At 33.5% G+C, this 22,684-nt stretch overlaps 3 protein-coding genes across 4 annotated transcripts; all 3 read left to right on the top strand.

Moving 5' to 3' along the window:
- Positions 1 to 4,944: 4,944 nt before the first annotated feature.
- LOC108813376 (ABC transporter A family member 4-like) lies at positions 4,945 to 9,422 on the top strand. Its single transcript, XM_018585914.2, has 15 exons — positions 4,945 to 5,124; positions 5,211 to 5,648; positions 5,714 to 5,858; positions 6,017 to 6,121; positions 6,305 to 6,429; positions 6,526 to 6,684; positions 6,775 to 6,937; positions 7,022 to 7,147; positions 7,252 to 7,335; positions 7,415 to 7,740; positions 7,842 to 8,042; positions 8,120 to 8,229; positions 8,313 to 8,397; positions 8,478 to 8,606; positions 8,724 to 9,422. Exons 1-15 carry the CDS (start codon positions 5,053 to 5,055, stop codon positions 9,216 to 9,218), a joined length of 2,763 nt encoding a protein of 920 aa, XP_018441416.1. The 5' UTR covers positions 4,945 to 5,052; the 3' UTR covers positions 9,219 to 9,422.
- A 440-nt stretch (positions 9,423 to 9,862) lies between these two features.
- Positions 9,863 to 14,664, top strand: LOC108808527 (ABC transporter A family member 5-like). The gene is made up of 16 exons (XM_056989540.1): positions 9,863 to 10,010; positions 10,095 to 10,449; positions 10,559 to 10,641; positions 10,726 to 10,873; positions 11,087 to 11,206; positions 11,285 to 11,409; positions 11,508 to 11,666; positions 11,955 to 12,117; positions 12,191 to 12,316; positions 12,404 to 12,487; positions 12,561 to 12,907; positions 12,996 to 13,196; positions 13,369 to 13,478; positions 13,608 to 13,692; positions 13,776 to 13,904; positions 14,009 to 14,664. Exons 1-16 carry the CDS (start codon positions 9,936 to 9,938, stop codon positions 14,501 to 14,503), a joined length of 2,805 nt encoding a protein of 934 aa, XP_056845520.1. The 5' UTR covers positions 9,863 to 9,935; the 3' UTR covers positions 14,504 to 14,664.
- A 1,830-nt stretch (positions 14,665 to 16,494) lies between these two features.
- Positions 16,495 to 21,242, top strand: LOC108813375 (ABC transporter A family member 7). 2 transcript variants are annotated; one of them, XM_018585913.2, is made up of 16 exons: positions 16,495 to 16,728; positions 17,016 to 17,403; positions 17,477 to 17,556; positions 17,633 to 17,777; positions 17,867 to 17,986; positions 18,082 to 18,206; positions 18,287 to 18,445; positions 18,597 to 18,759; positions 18,863 to 18,988; positions 19,067 to 19,150; positions 19,234 to 19,580; positions 19,658 to 19,858; positions 19,954 to 20,063; positions 20,187 to 20,271; positions 20,351 to 20,479; positions 20,580 to 21,242. In XM_018585913.2, exons 1-16 carry the CDS (start codon positions 16,654 to 16,656, stop codon positions 21,072 to 21,074), a joined length of 2,832 nt encoding a protein of 943 aa, XP_018441415.1. In that variant the 5' UTR covers positions 16,495 to 16,653; the 3' UTR covers positions 21,075 to 21,242. The 2 variants fall into 2 exon arrangements, with proteins under 2 accessions (XP_018441415.1, XP_056845519.1); XM_056989539.1 differs by having other exon boundaries at positions 16,582 to 16,736.
- Positions 21,243 to 22,684: the final 1,442 nt, after the last annotated feature.

The following is a 22,684-nucleotide window of genomic DNA, read 5'->3' as shown; positions in this document are numbered from 1 at the left end:
TTTGCTAAAATTAAAATATATGTTTTGTTAAATTATTTTAATTGATGCAGGTAAACAAGTTATTTATGTATTTTCTATAACAGTTAGCGTGTGAGTTGTTATAAAACATATGAGATGGAGTAACATCGACGTAATCAGTGAATTAAAATTTTGTCACGTTAATCCAAATAGATGATATATGGGTTTGCATCACGTGTCGATCTAATGTGTGTAATTTGATGCAGCAATGATTTAACCAAGTAGTTATCTCATTATAGCATCGCTAAAATACAGTTTTAACTTTAAATATGAAGTTTTTTACTTAAAAAAAATAATTTCAAATTTAAAGTTGTTAGTCGTAAAACTTCAAATATAGAGTATCAATACTCAAAATTTCAAAATTCAAAATTTAAATTTCATATTTTTATTTTCATTTTGATATTTACATTTACATATTAAATTTTATAATTTTTAAATATTCTGTCGTTTATCATTTAATCTTTAAAAAAATATATCTCATCTCAAATATGTTTTCATAAATTAAAGTTGTACACATAAATTAAATAAAACCTTAAAATAAGACTTAAAATATTTTAAAACTAGATTCATACAACAACAATATTACAAAGAAAACTTAACAAATGCACTAATTAATTATATGTGAGAGTATTACATATATATTTTTACAGAATAATGTGATATTTTACTCTTAGTTTAGTATTTAGCTATGTATTCTATGTAAAATTTAATATTCTGTGTAACCTTTTATTATTTCACAATAAAAAATAAAGTTAAAAAAAAAATTGTACCACATAGTTAGAAAAATAGATAAGATAAATCAATGCTAAAAATGTATCGTGAATTGACTTTTCTCTTGCAGGTTCTCTTGCATGATTTAGCGCAATTCCTCCTTTGGCGTGAAAATTTCTTGCTAGTTTGGTTCTTATGTATTAGCTGGGATTATTGCTTCTGCTGTTTTTCTAGATCTCATCATGTGTTTGGAGCCTTTTTTAGCTTTTTTTGGGGGGGTTTCAATTCATGATTTGGCTCTGTTTAAGCAGATTGTGTTACAAGCTCCACTTGTATCTACATTTCATTACATATTAATGATATTAACATTCTTATAAAAAATGTATCTTATGCCATGTGCCTTATAGTATAATTGAAAAAGCAAAATATATTTTTAGCAAAAAAAAAAAGAAGCAAAATATATCTTTCAGTGTAAGTTTTTCATGTTTTGGAAACAGGGATTTACTGGGGTCGACTATATTCGCTACTGCGCTAGTAAAGTCGTTAACTGAAACTGAAATTCCAAATCTATCACATATTAGAATTACGTTTAGTCGGACCATGTATCGCTTGTCCCCCAAGCAACTGGCTGGTAGGAAGGATTTGAAAGAGTTCTTGAAAAGCGCGTCTATCAATCACATCGATGGTGCGCAAACGTAATAACTAATGCGAAACTAGTAAAGATCTAAAAGAATACTGTAATTAATAACCAATGAAAACAAAACTTTGTTATTGCCTATAGGTCGATGGAGTCGTGGGGATCACTCCATGTAAATGAATACGAAAGTTTCTATGTTGATTTCTTTTTTTAATTGTAAAAACAAATAAAACAGTATTATATTCGTCTTTCAATAATTGACTTTTTTAAAAATTCATATACACTAAAAATAATAAATGTTTAAATTAATTTATTACTTTTACCTTTTGGTATACTTTTTTATTTTTGACTGTTTATTTTCCAAAAATTATTCTATTCATATTTTTAGATAAAATATATTTATTAAAGTGGAAACCATTAATTTTTAAATACATATTATATAATATATACTCCCTCTGTTTCTTAAAGAGTGTCTGTGACATTTTTCACACAGATTAAGAAAGTTGTTGAAATATATGTAAGTTGTAATAATTATACCTCTTTGACCAATAGTATTTTAGATAAATAAAATTATTTATAAAATCAATGCAGTTTGCAATTAATTTTCAGCTGAAAGTTAGTATAATTTACATTGGAATTGTAAAGTGACACTCTTTGTGTAACAAGAAAATGAGCTCAGAGTGACACTTATTATGAAACAGAGGGAGTATCATATTTTTTTAATACAGAAGAAGTATCTACTGCAGTTTACCAAATAAAAATCAATTACAATTTCTTAGACTAAAATACAATCAACCACATAACAATAAAATTGTGGTCTAAGTTTAGTAAGAGGTGTTCTCTATGCTGAAGCTAAGAGTTGGAAATGGACAAACCTATTTGTTCTGACTGCATAACTGGTCGCCACTGGATGACGTCCAATTATTCCTCTTTTGCTCTTCTTCTAGAATGGAAATATCGGACAATGCAACACTGTCTGAAATCTATATGAAGGAAAGATGGCCCATCCGGCCTGCCAGATCAGAAGCATATATATAAGTTTCCTTCTATGCTTTTCTCTCCCCTATAACACTCAGCAATAAACCAGTGGTGGTTACACGTAGGAGATGGGAGTGCCAACTGACACCGGGTAAACTGATAAAATGTTCAACTGTAAAACATTTACTATCGTTTTAGCTAACTCAGCTAGTCTACACTTTGAAGTTGGCACCTCTAAAATGTGGGTTCAATCCTCTCTTAAAAAATTAATAATATTACATTATTATAATATTAGATTTAATAGTAAATAATTTAAAATTTATATCACACTATTAAATTCACCAAACATTAAAATAGCATTTTTGATAATGCAGTTAAATTTACAAATTTGATTAACAATATATAATTTTTTATGTGCTTTTCATAATTAATAGTTTGTAATTTTAATATAATATTATATATAAAAGGTATAATATTTTGAAACAGAAAATATAAACTATAATTAAATATTATAAACATAAAATTACAAAAATTTAACAAACACAATATCTAAGTGTGATAAAATTTATTTATCAATTTCAAATAATAAAAATATAAAAATTATTAAAACTGAAAACATTAAATAATATATAATATTACTTTTGATGTAATATTTAGTGCCATGGTTGAAAATAACAAAAAACATTTGACACCAAAATACCAAATTTGGGGTAATATCAACACCAAATTTAGTGTCATGGTTGAGATTGCTCTAATATAATCACACAAAAATATATAGGATTCAAATTTTGATCTATTGTATTAAAATAGGATCATGTCCAATTGATCAATGTTTGGTCAAATAATGTATTTCACTTATTATTTAAGGAACTATTATATAAAATTAAATTAATATAAAATTCAAATATGATTATACAAAAATTTAAATATTAAAATAAAAAATTCAAAAAAAAACATGACTACCTTTTAAAAAAGCGGATTATAATCTAGTAAATACTTAAAATAAGAGCACATATTTTCTATAAAAAATTAGTATTGTAATTATTTATTTTTATTTTTATTTTATTTTAACTAATTAACCATCTATTTGAATGATATCTATCATTTTATATCATAGTTTCTTAAAACCTCGTAACTAAGAATTTTTACTCATTATCTTTTATAATTTCAATTATTATTTTTAAATGTTAAGAACTTCTCCTAAAACTATCATTGGAGATACTCTAACAGTTAAAGTTTGTAAAACCAAAATTTATATAGCCAAAAGCTTAGTCATAGGTTTTGATTGACAAAGCATTAACATTAGCATTATGCTTCTTATTAATAAAGCATTTACCAAATATTGATCTTTCTAAATACTCTTTACTCAATGCTCTCATATAAAGCTTTTACTAAAGTATTTGCATTTGTAACTAAGAAAATGTAAAACTAGTTAACTTTATTCAATAATATCATGAAATTATGTTTACATCCAAAAATAAATTTTATGTTTTGTAAAATAATTTTAAAATTAAAATCCTTTTAAAATCATAATATCTCACTTTTAAAATATAATTAATTTTTTTAAAAAAAATTTATATGTGCTTTTAAAAATGAAAAACCTAAAAATGTTTTAATTGTAAAATTTATTTTAAAACATAAAATTCATTTTTGGATATAAAGATAATTTTGATATTATTAAATAAAATAAATAATTATATATTTTCCAAATTTTATATATTAATATATTATAAATATATTCAATAAAATAAATATATAGATTATTTTAAAATAAGTATATATATATATTATACTTCTTCCATGTCACTTTAAGTGATTTAAAAAAAAATATTTCATTTTAAATTATACTTTCAAGTTTCAATGCAAAAAGTAAATATACTTTGATGGTGTTAACCATATATATTCTACAATATGGTTTTCTATTGGTTGGATTAATTGTAATTATTGTTATTTTTAGTTAGACGAAAAAATATTAAATAAAATTTTATAATTTTTTAATTGGTATGAAAAAATCTTTAAATCCTTTATTTTGATACAAAGAGAATACTAACTTTTATAATAATTTTAAATAACACTATGCCAATCATTTTATTAAATAGCTTAATAAGAACATATATCTTCTGCAACATATGATTACTATAACATATTACTATTATTTTATCGTTCGCTCTGCCAATCATGACTATAGTCTAAAACTAAATTTCTTAGCAATCGGACCCTCTATTTATTCTTTCATGACTACTAGTGCCATTTCTTCTCATTTTCTAATTGTTTTCTAATTCATCCAGTTTTCTCAGTTTTAGTTTTTACACTGAAATTATAGTATATCTATCCAAAATCCTATCACATCTTGCGTTTCTAGACAATTCCAACGATCAAATTTATACATATAAATTTTTATAGTTGTGATTAACTACATACCACGCCTCCCCATGCATGATCTTATCACATGAAAGGTGGAAAATTTATTGAATGACACCCTTGCAACTTCTTGTGAATAAATGAAGTTCTTCGTTCATTGAATATACTTATTATTATAAGACAAAAGCTTGACATATCATATGGCCCCATATGGATATAGTAATGATGATAGTCAATTCACCAAATTAAGTAGTCTCCTCCCGTCCTAGCTAGTAACTGCCCAGCATCCAAATGTAAAAACAAAAAAGAACAAGAAGTCAAAAAGATTATAACCAAAGCTTTCTTCAATGGCAGATCTTGTTCCCGCCAGTTTCTTGACACAAGCCAACGCACTGTCTAGAAAAAACTTAGCCTATCAGGTATGATCAACACATGAGTCAGTAGATACTAACCTTTTTGCGGTAAATGAGTTGTATAAAACGTATGTGCATGTGTGTGTTGTAAGAGACGAAACCTATGGAGCAACGTGCGGCTTATCGTGATCCCCTTGTACCTCTGCGTGCTTCTAGTGAGTATTCAAGCTCTGTTCGATACACAGGTTAACAACTCTCCTGATAATCGATGCGGTTGTGAATGCATCGACGACATAGACAGAGACGGTAAATGCGACAAAAAGAGTTGCGGATTAGAATATTCATCTCAGAAGCAAGCATTGTTTTGCGCCTTCCCAAGCCCTCCACCACTGCCTCCTTTGTTACAGATTCCACGTCCCGAAACTCCTTCAGACTCGTGCAGCAGACTTAACGGATCTTGTCCTGTAACTATACTTGTTACTGGGAATAACCTTTCCCTTGGAGCAGCTTTAACTAGGAATCTGCTCACTACTTCTTTCATCGTGAACTCTTCTGTACTCTGGTTGCGTAATCCAGCCATTAATGTCTTGGTACGTTCTTGTCTTGTTTCCGTTATCATCAAATTTCTTTTTCTCACTGGACTTAACTTATTCAGGGTACAATATCAGAGCCAGACATCACCAACTATTTTGATCCAGGGATTCACTCTAATCTTCCCATATTCAACATCCAACCTCAATGCACTCCAAGAGATAAATTTTCATTCTCTTTCGGACAATCTCCTCAAAAGTTTCAGAAAGGTATATAGGTTAAAATGTCAGTGACCGTACATTTAAGTGGATATGTATGTTTCAAGTTCACCAGTTATGTTTTATATCGATGTAAGAATATGTGACATTCCATGTTCCAAAATTGTGTCCATTAACTTAATGCCATGGTTGTGTTGTGTCTTAAATAGAGGTGAGATGCGTTAAAGGGTTGAGTCTCTGGCGGAATAACTCCATAGACGTCAGTCATGAGATCTTAAAGGGATATCAAAAAGGAAATCATGACGTTGCTGCAGGTAATTTCTTTATCATTGTTCTCTGTGTTTTCTTCTTTTGTTTTTCAATTTTCAAATAAGTTTTAGAACTCTTGGGCAGTAGTCTCTGTATTTACCACTTACCTACACTTGGTTTGACTCTGTGTTTACATACGCAATTTCTGACTCTTTCTCTATATTTTTATTTGTTTCTTCCATTATTAGCGTACGATCTCTTGGATACGGATACAAACAAGTTCAACGTGACCATCTGGTATAACTCTACATCTAAGACCAAGTTACTGGATAGGCGTGTAAAGCTTGTCCGAGTTCCTCGCTCAGTCAACTTAGTAAGAAACCAAAGTCTTTTATGCAAGACATCCTCAAGCTTTTTGTTAATACTTAATACTTATGACAAGTCTCTTGATCAAACTCAATTATTGCAGATTTCAAATGCTTATCTTCAGTATTTAAAAGGGCCAGGGACAAAGTTACTATTCGAGTTCGTCGAAGAAATGCCTAAAGTAGAAACTTGGCTTCATGTGGACATTGCGTCTTCCATTGGTCCCATTTTCTTCACATGGGTTATTCTTCTTCTTTTCCCTGTAAGTTCATTCTGAGTGGACAGATTTAGGATCTTTACAAAAGCCTGTCATGAGGTTTCAGCAGTTACATACATGCATTTAAATTTGCAGGTGATCTTGAACACATTGGTATATGAGAAGCAGCAGCGTCTAAGAATCATAATGAAAATGCATGGGCTAGGAGATGGTCCATATTGGATGATTTCCTACGCCTATTTTCTTGTCATATCCACGTTATACGTTATATGCTTGATGATGTTTGGGTCAGTAATAGGTACTGCACTATAATCATTACACTATTATACAACAAATTTTCTTCTATGGGATTATTATATATAGCAGCTATGGTTACCTATAGGATTGAAGTTCTTCAAGCTTAATGACTACAGCATCCAGTTCATTTTCTATTTCATCTACATAAATCTGCAAATATCCATTGCTTTTCTAGTATCCTCAGCATTTTCAAAAGTTAAGACATCATCAGGTACTATCTGAAGTTTCACTTTTTTGTAAAATATTTGCTCATAAAACACATGTTGGTGTTGTTAAGTAACAAGTAGCACTTTATGTTTTATGCACAAATTGTAGTTGCTGCTTACATATACGTCTTTGGATCTGGGCTATTGGGTGCGTTTCTCTTCCAGTTTCTTATGGAAGATTCATCATTTCCCAGTAAGCTATCAATAAAAACTTGAAGAACACATATTCTCTCAAAGCTGACCACAATGCTAATGTCTAATCTTTTTTCCAGGGCGCTGGATTATTGTCATGGAGGTGTATCCGGGCTTCTCTTTATACCGTGGGTTGTATGAGTTTTCCGAGTATGCCCTTCACAGGAGGGAGGGGATGAAGTGGAAAGATTTCAGTGATAGTGGAATGGATGAAGTTTTCTACATCATTATCGTTGAGTGGTTTGTCTCACTTATTGCAGCATACTATATTGATAAGATATCTTCGTCAGGAAAAAAAACCTTGTTCTTCTTGAGAAAGCCTTTCAAGTTTCTACCAAGGCCTAGCCTGCAAAAACAAGGCTGCCAAGTTTCTATAGAAATGGAGAAACTAGATGTAGCTCAGGAGGTATGACAACAAGGGATCAAACAGTATATATGACAATTTTTTAAAAAAATATTTCTAACTGTTTTGATGAGAATTATTATTATTATTTTTTTTCAAATCAGAGAGAAAAGGTTGAGCAATTGATGCTTGAGCCGAGCACAAGATATGCGATTGTATGTGACAACCTAAAGAAGATGTATCCAGGTAGGGATGGGAACCAGCCCAAAATGGCAGTTCATGGGCTATCTCTCGCGGTACCTTCAGGAGAATGCTTCGGCATGTTAGGACCCAATGGTGCTGGCAAGACCTCCTTCATCAATATGGTCAGTACACAAAAATGGACAAGAAAATCTTTTGTACTTAGATTCTGATTGAAATTTAAAAAAAAACTCTTGTTTAGATGACCGGACTTGTGAAACCAACATCTGGGGTAGCTTTTGTTCGAGGTTTGGACATATGCAAAGATATGGAAAGAGCATACACCAGCATGGGTGTATGCCCACAACACGAGTAACTGAATCTAAAAAAAAAATCTAGAAAACATTATATTGTTTTTCTTACCATTCATTCTCTTGTTGTCTGTTTGTGATCAGCTTGCTCTGGGAGACTCTGACTGGAAGGGAACATCTGCTCTTTTATGGGAGACTTAAGAACCTCAAAGGCTCTGATCTCAACCAAGTATGTTAGCAGTATTTTTACGTCTCTAGCTTTTGTATGGACACCTAATGCATTGAAATATCAATTTATATGCATATTAGGCTGTAGAAGAGTCTCTTAAAAGTGTGAACCTATCTCGAAAAGGAGTTGCTGATAGACCTGCTGGCAAATACAGCGGAGGTATGAAAAGACGACTAAGTGTAGCCATTTCACTTATTGGGTGTCCTAAGGTACACTGCATTGTCTCTTTTACACATCTCCTGATAAACTTATAACAAGACCTTGCACGTGATTAAGAGAGAACAAATCCATTTTTCATTTAGTGTTTTTTTTTTCTTTCTCAAAAGGTGGTTTATATGGATGAGCCAAGCACAGGACTTGATCCAGCTTCAAGAATGAACCTATGGACAGTTATAAAACGCGCAAAAACAAACACTGCGATTATCCTCACTACTCACTCTATGGAAGAAGCAGAGTTTCTTTGTGACCGCTTGGGGATTTTTGTAGATGGAAGGTTACAATGCATAGGAAACCCAAAAGAACTAAAGGGAAGATACGGTGGATCTTATGTGTTTACCATGACAACATCATCAGAACATGAGAAAGATGTGGAGATGTTAATTAAAGATGTTTCTCCAAAAGCCAAGAAGATATATCATATCGGAGGGACCCAGAAATTTGAGATCCCAAAGGGGGAAGTTCGGATCTCGGAAGTGTTTCAGGCGGTAGAGAAGGCAAAGAGCAATTTCAAAGTGTTTGCTTGGGGACTTGCGGACACAACTCTTGAAGATGTCTTCATTAAGGTTGCTAGAACTGCTCAGGCCTCTAATGTCTTGTCTTGAGTCCTTTTAATATTAGCATACTTGTCTGTTCAAAGTCAATATTTGCTTGTTCTTGTTTGATAAAGTTAGTCACGTAGGTAGATGTTTAATTTATGTACATTATTGAAAATTGGCTGCAAATATGGGTTCTTTGAGGTTCCTATAACTTGTTTATTTCTGAATGATTTATGTAAAACAATTTTGCCTGACATGTGAATATATTAGATAAAGAACACAATAGAGCATATGCACAACTACACAAAGAACACAGCAACACTTAGGTTACAGTGTTAAGACTGCATCTTTAAGCAAGACACAATAGAGTGTTTCCCACAGCATTTTTTTGACTTGTGGCACTTGGCGCTAATGATAACCGTTGTTCTAAGGAACATGTCCTCCAATAGTCAACTGAATGATCATGTGCCAATATCTTCGAGATTCGTGATATATTGATTGTTATATCATCATCGTCATCATGTTTCCCCATAACCTTAGTTATGATAACTCATTTTCTACAAATGCAGTTGAAGAATTTATTGTACGTGGTATGGGATCACTCCTTTCTTGGCAAATACGTGAAGTTTTATCGTGGTTGAAATTAAAAAGTAACAAGTTATAAAGAAAGTTTAATGGCCTAAACCACTTAAAATATTCACAAGTTGAAATAAAAGCTTGTTGTATGGATCTTATTGTGAATTCACAAAGTCACTAAACAAGATTACCTAAGAAGCTCCATCAATGGCGACGAATCCTGTCCCCGCCAGTTTCTTGACGCGTGCTAATGCCTTGTTCAGAAAGAACTTAACCTTTCAGGTCTGACCAAGCAATATATAATACATGTGTTATTTCATTTATATAATATATACATATCCTGATACTAATTCATCCTTGGTCTAGAAACGGAATATATGGAGCAATGCTCGGCTCATCGTGATCCCTTTGTACCTCTGCGTGCTTCTAATGGGCATTCAAGCTCTGTTCAATACACAGGTCAATAACTCTGTGGATAATCGATGCGGTTGCAAATGCATTGACGAAAACAATGGAGATGGTAAATGCGAAAGAAAGAGCTGCGGTGCAGAATATTCATCTCCAAACCAAGCCATCTTTTGTTCCTTCCCAAACCCTCCACCATTACCTCCGTTGTTACATATTCCGAGCTCTGTACTTGATAGTAACTCGTGCACACGAGACTCCGGATCTTGTCATGTAACGATACTTGTTACTGGGAATAATCATACCCTTGGAGCAAGTATGCCTCCTCTTAATATCAAGCCTTCTTTTAGTTACTTAATTTCCGTGTCTATATTCTATAGTATTTGTTTTTCATATCTCAAAACTAATTAATATTCACTTTGTAGCTATATCTCGGAATCTGCTGCCTACTTATTTAGCGGTCAATTCCTCTGACGATTTCTTGCGTAATCTATCATATAATCTCTTGGCAAGTTCTGAGATTCTAGTTGTTTCCATTGTAAACTAGTCTCTTATCTTGGCTTTTCTGATTATAATGGATATATACATTTAGGGTACAACATCAGAGGCAGCCAACACCAATTATCTTGATCCAGGGATTCACTCAGATCTCCCCATCTTCAACATCCAAGCTGAGTGCAATCCAAACACGACATTGTCATCATTCTCATTCCGACAACCACCTCTTAAGTTTCATAAAGGTATATTCATAAAAAGGACATCGAGTAGACTAGTAGTTTTCTTTTTTATAGTAAACCTACATTTTAGTTTACAAGTTTTAGATCTAATTTAATTGCATTCCATGTTCCAAGTTAATTTGTTTAAGGGAATGTTTCTTCCCTCATCACTCAAAGCTATATTCTGAGAAAACATTCTTGCAGCCGATTAACTTAATGTTTGATGTGTCAAAACAGAGGAGAGATGTGTTCAAGGATTGAATCAATGGCGGAACAACTCCATGGAGGTCAACAATGAAATCTTCAAGGGATATCAGCAAGAAAATCACGAGGAGAGCATCAATGAGATCGTTGCAGGTTATTCCCCACTTCTCTACCACGTGTTTGTGTGTGTTTACCTGCACTTTTCTTACTGTTTATCTATGCTTTAATCAGCATACGATCTCTTGGACACTAATAGGAACAACTTCAATGTGACTATTTGGTACAACTCTACATACAAATTTAATATACAAGATAGGCGTGTAAAGTTTGTCCGAGTTCCTCGCTCAGTCAACTTGGTAAAGTGTTGTTGTCTTCAAGATATTAATAATTTTTATTATGCACAGGATATGTCTCTTGATCAAACCCAGTCTTAGAATCTACAACAAAATTTCAGGTTTCGAATGCTTATCTGGAGTTTTTGCAAGGCCCAGGGACAAAAATATTATTTGATTTTGTGAAGGAAATGCCTAAACAAGAAACTAGGCTTCAACTAGACGTGGCATCTCTCATTGGTCCCATTTTCTTCACATGGGCTATTCTTCTTCTGTTCCCAGTAAGTTTGTTTTCTATTTATTCATCTCGATACATGTTGATCTGTAAATATTTTTGGTAAAATTGATCTGTAAATATTGGATGTACTTTTCCTTCATGATCAAAACCATTGTTAGTTTTCTTTCAGAAAAAGAAAACCATTGTTAGGATTTAGTGCTAGCTTAGAGGTTGTATAACTGGCCTTCTTCTTCATTCAACTTTCTACACTCAGATAAAACAAAGTGATTGTGAAAGCACAAATCAGCAAGCATGTCATGAGATATCACTAGTTACATGAATTTTTATGCAGGTGATCTTGACCTCATTGGTGTATGAGAAGCAGCAGCGTTTAAGAATTATAATGAAAATGCACGGCCTAGGAGATGGTCCATACTGGATGATATCCTATGTATATTTTCTCATCATATCCACATTATACATAATAAGCTTGATGGTATTTGGATCAGCAATAGGTAATGTATTCTCTGTCTTATCATATGTTATTTATATATATAGAACAATTTTCAGAGCTACAGTTTCTTGCAGGACTGAAGTTCTTCATGTTTAATGACTACAGCATCCAATTCATTTTCTATTTTCTCTATATAAATCTGCAAATATCCATTGCCTTTCTAGTCTCCTCAGCATTTTCAAAAGTTGAAACAGCATCAGGTACTACAGTCAATTCTTTTCTTTCAAATTTTCTCAGGAACATGTTGAAGAAACACATTTTTTTTTTGTTTAATGTCCAAATTGTAGTTGTTTCTTACATACACATCTTTGGATCTGGACTCTTGGGTGCATTTCTCTTCCAGTTTCTGCTCGAAGATGTATCATTTCCCAGTAAGATATTAAAAATTAGATATTCTCCCAAAACTAACTGCAAACTAATATGATCATTACTTTCTTTTGCCAGGACGCTGGATTTTTTTCATGGAGTTGTATCCAGGCTTCTCTTTGTACCGTGGATTGTACGAGCTCTCCATATACGCTTTTCAGAAAACCGTGAATGTAAGAGATGGAATGAAGTGGAAAGATTTCACTAATAGTGCAATGGATGAAGTCTTCTACATCATTATCGTTGAGTGGTTTGTGGCGCTCATTGCAACATACTACATTGATCAGGGTTCTATATCCGTGAAAGGCTCTTTTTCATTCTTGAGAAACCCTTTCAAGCAATCTCTTTCTCCACAAAAGCCTAGACTGTCAATGCAGAGCTCTTCAGTTACTGTAGAAATGGAGAAATTAGATGTCACTCAAGAGGTATGACAACAATGATTCACAATATTTTGCATGTTCTTGATTTGAAAATTTCTAGCTGTTTTTATCAGTAAAATTTTGTTTTAATCAGAGAGACAGAGTTGAGAAACTGAGGCTTGAGCCAAGCACAAGCCATGCAATTGTATGTGACAACCTGAAAAAAGTGTATCCACGTAGGGATGGGAACCCACCAAAAATGGCTGTTCGAGGGTTGTCTTTTGCAGTGGGTTCAAAAGAATGCTTTGGCATGTTAGGGCCCAATGGTGCTGGAAAGACGTCTTTCATCAACACGGTCAGTGTCCATCCTGATGATAAATTACACTTACCTTATACATGAAAAATTATATCTGGCTGGCCGGATCTGAGCACATGCTAGTGAAACATTGGCCTTGACCCCAAAAATTTTGGAGGTCCTATCTAGCATAGACCTCATTAATAGAAGTTGTACTGTGTTTTTATTCCAGATGACTGGACTTGTGAAACCAACATCAGGCGCAGCGTTTGTTCAGGGTTTGGACATATGCAAGGATATGGATAAAGTGTACACAAGCATGGGTGTATGCCCACAGCACGAGTAATTTTTCAAACTCATGAGAACATTTTATTTCATTGAACTATACATAGTTAAGTTTGATAGTGAGTATATTGGTATGCATCCCTTATATACTATTTTAGTACTAATCTCAGTTACGATGTGTATCAGCTTGCTATGGGAGACACTGACTGGGAGAGAACATCTGCTCTTTTATGGAAGACTTAAAAATCTTAAAGGCTCTGAGCTCAACCAAGTATGTGTTATATCAGTCTTACTTCCCTTTTATATAACTCTACGAGTACCAATCCATGGATGGTCCAATTTATGCTTTATCAGGTTGTAGAGGATTCTCTTAAGAATGTCAACCTTTTGAATGGAGGAGTTGGTGATAAACCTGCTGGGAAATACAGTGGAGGTATGAAAAGACGACTAAGTGTAGCCATTTCACTTATTGGGAATCCTAAGGTATGTATTTATTTGGCGTGCTCGCTTAAGAAATAGTTAGGAAACTATAAAGGTTAAAGTGCTTCGAGCTTTAAGAAATTTTCATATGATCATTGTTTCAAAAGGTGGTTTATATGGATGAGCCAAGCACAGGACTTGATCCAGCTTCAAGAATGAACCTATGGACGGTCATCAAACGTGCGAAAAGACATACCGCGATAATCCTCACGACTCATTCTATGGAAGAAGCAGAGTTTCTCTGTGACCGCTTGGGGATTTTTGTAGATGGGAGGTTACAGTGCATAGGGAACCCAAAAGAGCTAAAGGCAAGATATGGTGTATCTTATGTTTTTACCATGACAACCTCTTCAGAGCATGAGAAAGATGTGGAGATGTTGGTTCAAGATTTATGTCCAAACGCCAAGAAGATATATCACATCGCAGGGACACAGAAATTTGAGATTCCAAAAGAAGAAGTTCGGATCTCAAAAGTGTTTCAGGCGGTGGAGAAGGCAAAAAGCAGTTTCAAAGTGTTTGCTTGGGGACTTGCGGACACAACACTTGAAGATGTTTTCATTAAGGTTGCTAGAGCTGCTCAGGATTTTAATGTACTTTCTTGATTAATCTTAATACATATTAATGTACCTTTAATAAGATTACGAATGAGAGTTTTTTTTTTGAACACACGGATGAGAGAGTTAGTAACCGAAATCAAATTTGTTCTCGATCTTTTTCCTCGTGAAGATTCCTCTCCACTAACGTGTTCTGTCTAAATTTGTTATTGTCCGGTACATACCGAATAATCAATGACTTTTTCGTAGTAAAGAGTTCCATTTTTGTTTGTCTTTTGACAGGATCATGCATTGCTTCTTGTCCAAGTAATTGCCACACCGGAAAATTCTGTTTATAATATTTTTTTAATTAGTCATAATATTATGTTAAAAAATAAAAGTCATAATATCACAGTCAACCATATTACCCGACACTTCATACGTGAGACAATAAAAAAAGACTAATTGAACTGTTGTTTAATCACTACGTCCACACGTGATGACATCTGAGATGACGACATTTATCATACTTTCGTACCAATCAAAACTTCTTTCAATAATAAAAAACAATCGAAACTCTCCCTCTTCCACTAATGGTCGTGGGTAGGGCTGGGCATTTTATCCGTTAAATTTGATTCGATTCGTTATCCGTTGCTATTCGATTCGAAAATTCCGAATATCCGTAAGCTTTCGAAGCAAAGCAAATACTAAAATTCAATATCCGTCAAAATCGAAGCAAATCACAAATATTAAAATTTTGGGAAGCGAATATCCGATCCGATCCGTCAATATATAAATACATGTATATTTTGATTATATTTAAAGTTTTAAATGTATAAAATTATATAATTATTATTCTAATATATTATTTGATAGATTCTATTCATATTATTACTTATATAAAAGTATTACATAAAAGGAAGAGAAAATATTTACGATAATTATAATTTTTTTTTAAGTTTTGTGTTATTATAATTTTAACTAAGTTTAAAAATTTACAAAATATGAAGATTCATTGCTTTTTTTAATTTTTATCTTTTATATCATGCAAAAAATATATTTTACAAAACAAATTTGTATCAAATTTTTAAGATTATTTGTATTAATCAAAACAAATGAGAGATCCGTAAGTATCCGCGAATATCGCAAATATCTATTTATTTTCCGGATATCCGTTTTTCCGAATATCCGTATTTTTCCGAAGCAAAGCAAATCGAAAAATCAGATATCCGTAACATTCGAAGCAAATCACAAATACCTTCAAAAACCCGAATATCCGATCCGTGCCCAGGCCTAGTCGTGGGATGACTATTAGGCAGCTTCGTGCAAAATTTACATTGAAGACTGTCTCCATGGTCACTTTCTTGATTTCCGTTGAGATCTCCTTTTCGTATGTTGTTTGACCAAAGAGATTCATTTTGTTGGTGCAACTATTTGACCCAAAAAAAGATAAAATAAAATACATAGATGACTGGTGTACATAATATTTGAATATTGTAATGGCTTTTTTTAATAAAACCAATTGATAGTTTTAGAGATGTAAGACCATCATTATTGGTGTCCACTCTCTCTCCCTTAACTAAGGATTTTCTTCTTTTTTTTTTTTTCGGTAGAAAGTAAGGGCACGCCCTTAAATAAAGGCTTTCTCACTCTCTTTCTTCTCGGTCCTCGCGTTATTCCTCTTAAGGGCTTTGCTAAGGTCTGCCCAATATTGATGCTCTGAGACACTAGTCACAATACGACTTTTTTGGTCTAAATGTTAAATGTCACAACACGACTTGTATTCCAAAAAAAAAAAAAGACAATACGACTAATTTTTCAATTTTTTTATTTTGGTTTAGAGACAGACAGCAGGTAAAGTAGTAAGCTAGTGCTAGTATAAAATCGTGGAATGTTTATGTATAACGGATTTGGTTATCTAAATTTTAATGATGATTTTTATATTGCTCTGAGAAAATAACTAATTTGAGGTGTACCAATTAACGAACATAAACCGCGTGCGTTAAGGGTATAGACGTAATTTTGCATTCTCGTATCTGTGTTTCTGTGTATCTGATTCTGTTCTCCGCCCGCTATATGAAGCAAAGGTCGGTGATTTGTGATTCTAATTTAACAGTTGGCAAAATAAATCAAAATTCAATTTTACTAACCCACCAAGCCTAGCAATCAAGCGAGGAAGAAGAAGGAGATTAAAATAAAATATTCTTCTTCTTCATCAAATGGCGGATTCAGGAGGTCCTGCAAGTTTCTCCACGAGAGCCAATGCCTTGCTTCGTAAAAACTTATCCTATCAGGTATAAACGTAATAATCCTATTCCATACTTTATTACAGTACGTACGTATTTAGAGATCTTGTCGTGCTATTTAGGGAACCAACCTCGGACATCATTACAGATTTTTTCACTGTAATTAAAATATAAATCAGACGAAAGTGTCCCAGATTTTTTGATGTTGCTTTCATGAATCTAATTGTTATTTTTTTATGAATTTAAGAGAACCCTAAACGTACTTGTTTCTTTTTCTTTTTGGTTACTATTCTATTACTCTGTAATTCTACTGTTATGTGTGTGTTGTTGTGTAGACACGCAACATATGGAGCAATATACGTCTCATCATGATCCCTTTCTACCTCTGCGTTCTTCTCGTCGGCATCCAAGCTCTCTTCGATTCCCAGATCACCAACTCCCCTGACAATCAATGTGGTTGTCAGTGCACTCTCACCAACGCAAATGGCAAGTGCCTCAACAAGACTTGCGGTATAGAGTATTCCTCCACGGATCAAGCGTTCTTTTGTTCTATCCCTAATCCTCCCCAATGGCCTCCCCTGTTACAAGTCCCTCCTCCCGAGAGCCGCGCTGTTCGCGCCGGTTTCCTCCCGGAGATAGGCTTACCTAGTGAGTCTTGCAGGAGAACTGGATCTTGTCCTGTTACTATTCTTTTCACTGGGAGTAACCATTCCTTTGGAGCAAGTATGTTTCTTTCTTCTTCTGTGTAATTGTTTTCTATGGTTACTAATAATAATCTTCATGTGGTTCTCTCTAGGCTTGTCTGGGAATATGCTGCCTAGTTCTGTAACGGTGAACTCTTCTGATCTCTTGCAGGGTTTAGCCTATAATGCCTTGGTAAGTTCTCTGTTTTGTTTCCACTGTGAAGTGTGTTTGTGTTACATGTTTTTTTCTTATGAGCTTGTTCTATCAGGGTACAGAAACAGAGCCAGAGTTCACCAATTATCTTGATCCAGGGATCGCCTCGGATCTTCCCATCTACAATATCCAATCTCGGTGCCTTTCAAACGCTGCGTTTCCGTTCTCGTTTGGAGTAGGACCTCTCCAGTTTCAGAAAGGTATTTAATTAGATATGTTTATTTTCTAAGGAGACATTGTTGCAGTCAATTAGCTTAATTTAATGGTTGTGTCAAAAAAAAAAAAACAGACTTGAGATGTGTTCAAGGATTGAATCTATGGCGGAATAACTCCAAAGAGGTCAATGATGTGATTTTCAAAGGTTATAAAAAAGGAAATCCAGAGGGGAAACCAAATGAGATCGCTGCAGGTTGTTGTTGTTATTCAACTTCTCTGTCATTTATGTTTTTTGATTATGCACACAAGACTTCTGACTCTTCCTGTCTGCTTTCTTGTTTGCCTTAGCATATGATCTTTTGAACACGGACAGGAAAAACTTCAATGTGCACATCTGGTATAACTCAACATACAAGAAAAATTCAAGAAACAGACCTTCTGCGTTGGTCCGAGTTGCCCGCTCAGTCAATTTGGTAAGTAAAAATAATATATTGTTTTCCATGTGAAACTCTATTGATGATTGAGCTAATGCCTACGCTTTGCTAAACTGCAGGTATCAAATGCTTACCTTCAGTTTCTGCAAGGCCCAGGAACAAAGATGTTGTTCGAATACGTCAAAGAAGTGCCTAAACAAGAAACCAGCCTTCGTCTAGACGTCGCGTCTCTAATTGGTCCCCTTTTCTTCACATGGGTTATTCTTCTTCTGTTCCCTGTAAGTCTGATTACAATATACATTAGTTTATCTTCCACAAATATTCACCTAACTAATGTATAAACGATCTATGAATTTTGGAAATGACATGAATTCTGCATTATCTGTGTAACATATGAACTTAAAAATATTCACTGCCATTTGTACACAGGTGATCTTGTCTTCATTGGTATATGAGAAACAGGAACGTCTAAGGATCATAATGAAGATGCATGGGCTAGGAGATGGTCCATATTGGATGATTTCTTACGCCTATTTTCTTACCATATCCGTTTTGTATTTTATATGCCTGATGATATTTGGGTCAGCAATAGGTAACTGAAGCCTCATGTGTCAATACAGTTCTTTCATTATGGTTTCTAATATAAAAAATGTTTCCACTCTCTTTAACTTGTTATATGTGCTCCTTCCTTGCAGGACTCAAGTTCTTTCGGCTTAATGACTATAGTCTCCAGTTCGTTTTCTATTTTCTTTATGTGAATCTGCAAATCGCTCTTTGCTTTCTTGTTTCTTCAATATTTTCAAAGGTCAAGACATCAACAGGTACACTTAATAGTAATTCTTGAACATGTTGGCGGGTCTAAAGGACTTAATGGGATTCCTGTTATGTCTAAATTATAGTTGTTGCTTACATATACGTGTTTGGGTCTGGACTTTTGGGAACGTTTCTGTTCCAGTTTCTGATTCAAGATTCATCATTTCCAAGTAAGTTTGGTGTTTAATTAAATACACTCGTTTATTCTCACAACTTACTACGATTGCAAATCTATTTCATATTTTTTTAACAGGAGGCTGGATTATTTTCATGGAGTTGTATCCTGGCTTCTCTTTATACCGTGGCCTGTACGAGTTCTCACAATTTGCTTTCCAAGGAAACTTGAGAGGGGCAGATGGGATGAAGTGGAAAGACTTCAGTGATAGTGCCATGGATGAAGTTTTCTACATCATCATCGTTGAGTGGTTTCTCGCACTCGTCGCAGCATATTATATCGATAAGATAGTCTCATCCGGAAAAGACCCCTTGTTCTTCTTGAAAAACCTTTTCAAGAAATCCCCTTCTATGCGGAAGCCTAGTCTGCAGAGGCAAGGCTCCAAAGTCTTTGTTGAAATGGAGAAACCAGATGTCACTCAGGAGGTATGAATTCACACCATATATTGCATGTTCTTTGATTATTTCAGGCTCTGACAAGAATGAAAAAAAGTTCAAATCAGATAGAAAAGGTTGAGAAGTTGATGCTTGAGGCTAGGACAAGCCATGCCATTGTTTGTGACGACCTGAAGAAGGTGTATCCAGGTAGGGATGGGAACCCACCAAAAATGGCAGTGCGTGGTTTATCTCTTGCTGTGCCTTCAGGAGAATGTTTTGGCATGTTAGGGCCTAATGGCGCTGGCAAAACCTCTTTCATCAATATGGTCAGTACCCACATGGGAAAAAACTTTTCTGTTTTAGTTTAGTTTAGATTCTAATCTTGTAACTGTTGTAATATGTACTGTCTTGCCCTGACCAGATGACTGGACTCCTGAAACCAACATCCGGAACAGGGCTTGTCCAAGGCTTGGATATATGCAATGATATGGACAGAGTATACACCAGCATGGGCGTATGCCCGCAGCATGAGTAATTGAGTTATTGAATTTCATTTCATTTTGGCAAAAGAACACATAAAGTCTCTCATTGTTTCACTATAGACAGTAATAGTATTGTTGTTTATAGTTCTCTTTATTGTCTGCTGTGTATCAGTTTGCTCTGGGAGACGCTGACAGGAAGGGAGCATCTGCTGTTTTACGGGAGACTCAAGAATCTCAAAGGCTCTGATCTCACCCAAGTATGTAATCAATCTTACTTCCCTTCTGTATTAGTAAAGTTACAAAGTGATGATCATATCGTTATTTAACTTGCATTAGGCTGTGGAAGAGTCTCTTAGGAGTGTCAACCTTTTCCACGGAGGAGTTGGTGATAAACCTGCTGGGAAGTACAGTGGAGGTATGAAAAGGCGTCTGAGTGTTGCCATTTCACTTATCGGAAACCCTAAGGTACGCTATTGTCTGAGTTAAAGCTTTTAGAAGTAGTACACTAAGTTCTTTCAATCTTAACAAACTTGTCCTCATTTTTTTTGTTTGTCTACCTCTGAAGGTGGTTTATATGGATGAGCCAAGCACAGGACTTGATCCAGCCTCGAGAAAGAACCTATGGACAGTCATCAAGCGTGCTAAGCAAAACACTGCCATCATCCTCACAACCCACTCGATGGAAGAAGCAGAGTTTCTTTGTGACCGGTTGGGGATTTTTGTGGACGGAAGCTTGCAATGCATTGGCAACCCGAAAGAGCTCAAGGGAAGGTACGGTGGTTCCTATGTGTTCACGATGACAACATCAGCAGAACACGAGGGAAACGTGGAGAAGCTGATTCAAGATGTGTCTCCAAACGCTAAGAAGATATATCACATCGCGGGGACTCAGAAGTTTGAGCTCCCAAAAGAGGAGGTTCGGATCTCAGAGGTGTTTCAAGCGGTGGAGAAGGCAAAGAGCAACTTTACGGTTTTTGCCTGGGGACTTGCAGACACAACTCTTGAAGATGTCTTCGTCAAGGTTGCTAGAACTGGTCAGGCTTTTAATGTCTTTTCTTGATCTTCTTAGATCGGGGATTAGGTTTCGATTCATACAACGTCAGTATTTGTTTGTCGATATTTAATTGCTACTACATGATTCACAGTTTAGTGATCTATAAGAGTTCATGTATATTACTGGATATATACATCTTACATATCTATACATATTGCAATTATTTGAATTTTATCAATTTGGATTATATATCTACTATCAAATGTGGGATTTAATTTCGCTTTCATTTCTTTTTACAAACTGAAATTTAGCTTTCATAAATGGAAGTGTTTGAGATTCATTTGTTGTAATGGACCCTAATAACTTTTAATTATATATTTATATGTTTCAAGCAAGGAATATAATTAGAATATTAACTTGTACAAATCTTTAAATACAACTCCAAAAGAAGCTTATAATATTTGTACAAACCATGAAATGATTTTTATAAACATTTGAAATGAATGGTAGTTAATAGAAAGCGGTTTATTTACATATTATAGTCTCATTGTTTAGAAATATACCAAATATAATTTTGAGGTAAAAACAAGAAAATGAAAATGAAAATTTCTTGTTGAGGATACCAGCCCAGAGCTCTGCCTGGTAAAATATTTGAAAAGTTAGTTTAGGACATAATTCTATATAAAATTTAAGAGCATATTTATGAAAGTTATTATATATGGTTCATGATAAAAAAACACCTTTTTGATAAGCTTTTTTTTATTTGAACCTAGATTACTATTATTTATCCACGATTTTTTCTATAATCACATCTTAAAAAAATAAAACTAATTAATTAAAGTTACAATAATGTTAATAAATATATTTGAGTTATTATATATGTAATTATTTAATAGTTTTTTATTTATTATTTTTTGTTTACTATGAATTGCGAAAGAAAACATATGTTTCTTAGACCTATAGACCCCTAATAATATTTAAATTAATATTTATTTATTTATTTATTACGAATTATAGAATAATATTTATGAAAGTAAATCTAGAACATAGATATTATTTAAACATAAATTCTATATTTTAAATCTTAAAATCTAAACCTTAAACCTTAAACCTTAAACTCTAAACTCTAAACCCTAAACCCTCAACTCTAAACTTTAAACTTTTAATTTTAAACTCTAAACACTAAATCATATTCCACTTTTTAACTCTAAATCCTAAGTCTATATTAGTTTTATAACATTAGAACTGTAAATGTTTTTTTCTCTTTAAAAGTGAAAGTAAAAATGATTAGTATAAACTTAAAAATTGGTATTATGAAAGTGGTATTTTTGGTAAATTTCCAAAAAATTTAAGATATCAAAAATATTTTTCGTGAACTTTTTAATGAAATCAGTTTATATATTAACGTGGAGTTTAATTTTTTTTATGATATTTTCTTTTCTTAATATGAAAATAATTAAATTTTGGGAAATTCTTGTAAAGAGTCCTAATTTTTTTAATCACAAAATAGTTCATAAGAAAAAAGATGACTATATATTTGTCATTAAAAATCAAAAACACTAAGCTACTTAATGAAATAATATATTTAATATAAATAATATTGTAGAAATATTTATTTAAAATTTTATCCTAAATTTTAAATCCTCAAACCCTAAAACCCACTCCCCAAACAAAGT

This window comes from Raphanus sativus, chromosome 6 (genome assembly GCF_000801105.2).
Source record: "Raphanus sativus cultivar WK10039 chromosome 6, ASM80110v3, whole genome shotgun sequence".
NCBI lineage: Eukaryota > Viridiplantae > Streptophyta > Magnoliopsida > Brassicales > Brassicaceae > Raphanus > Raphanus sativus.
This window is presented reverse-complemented; position numbering and strand designations above follow the sequence as displayed.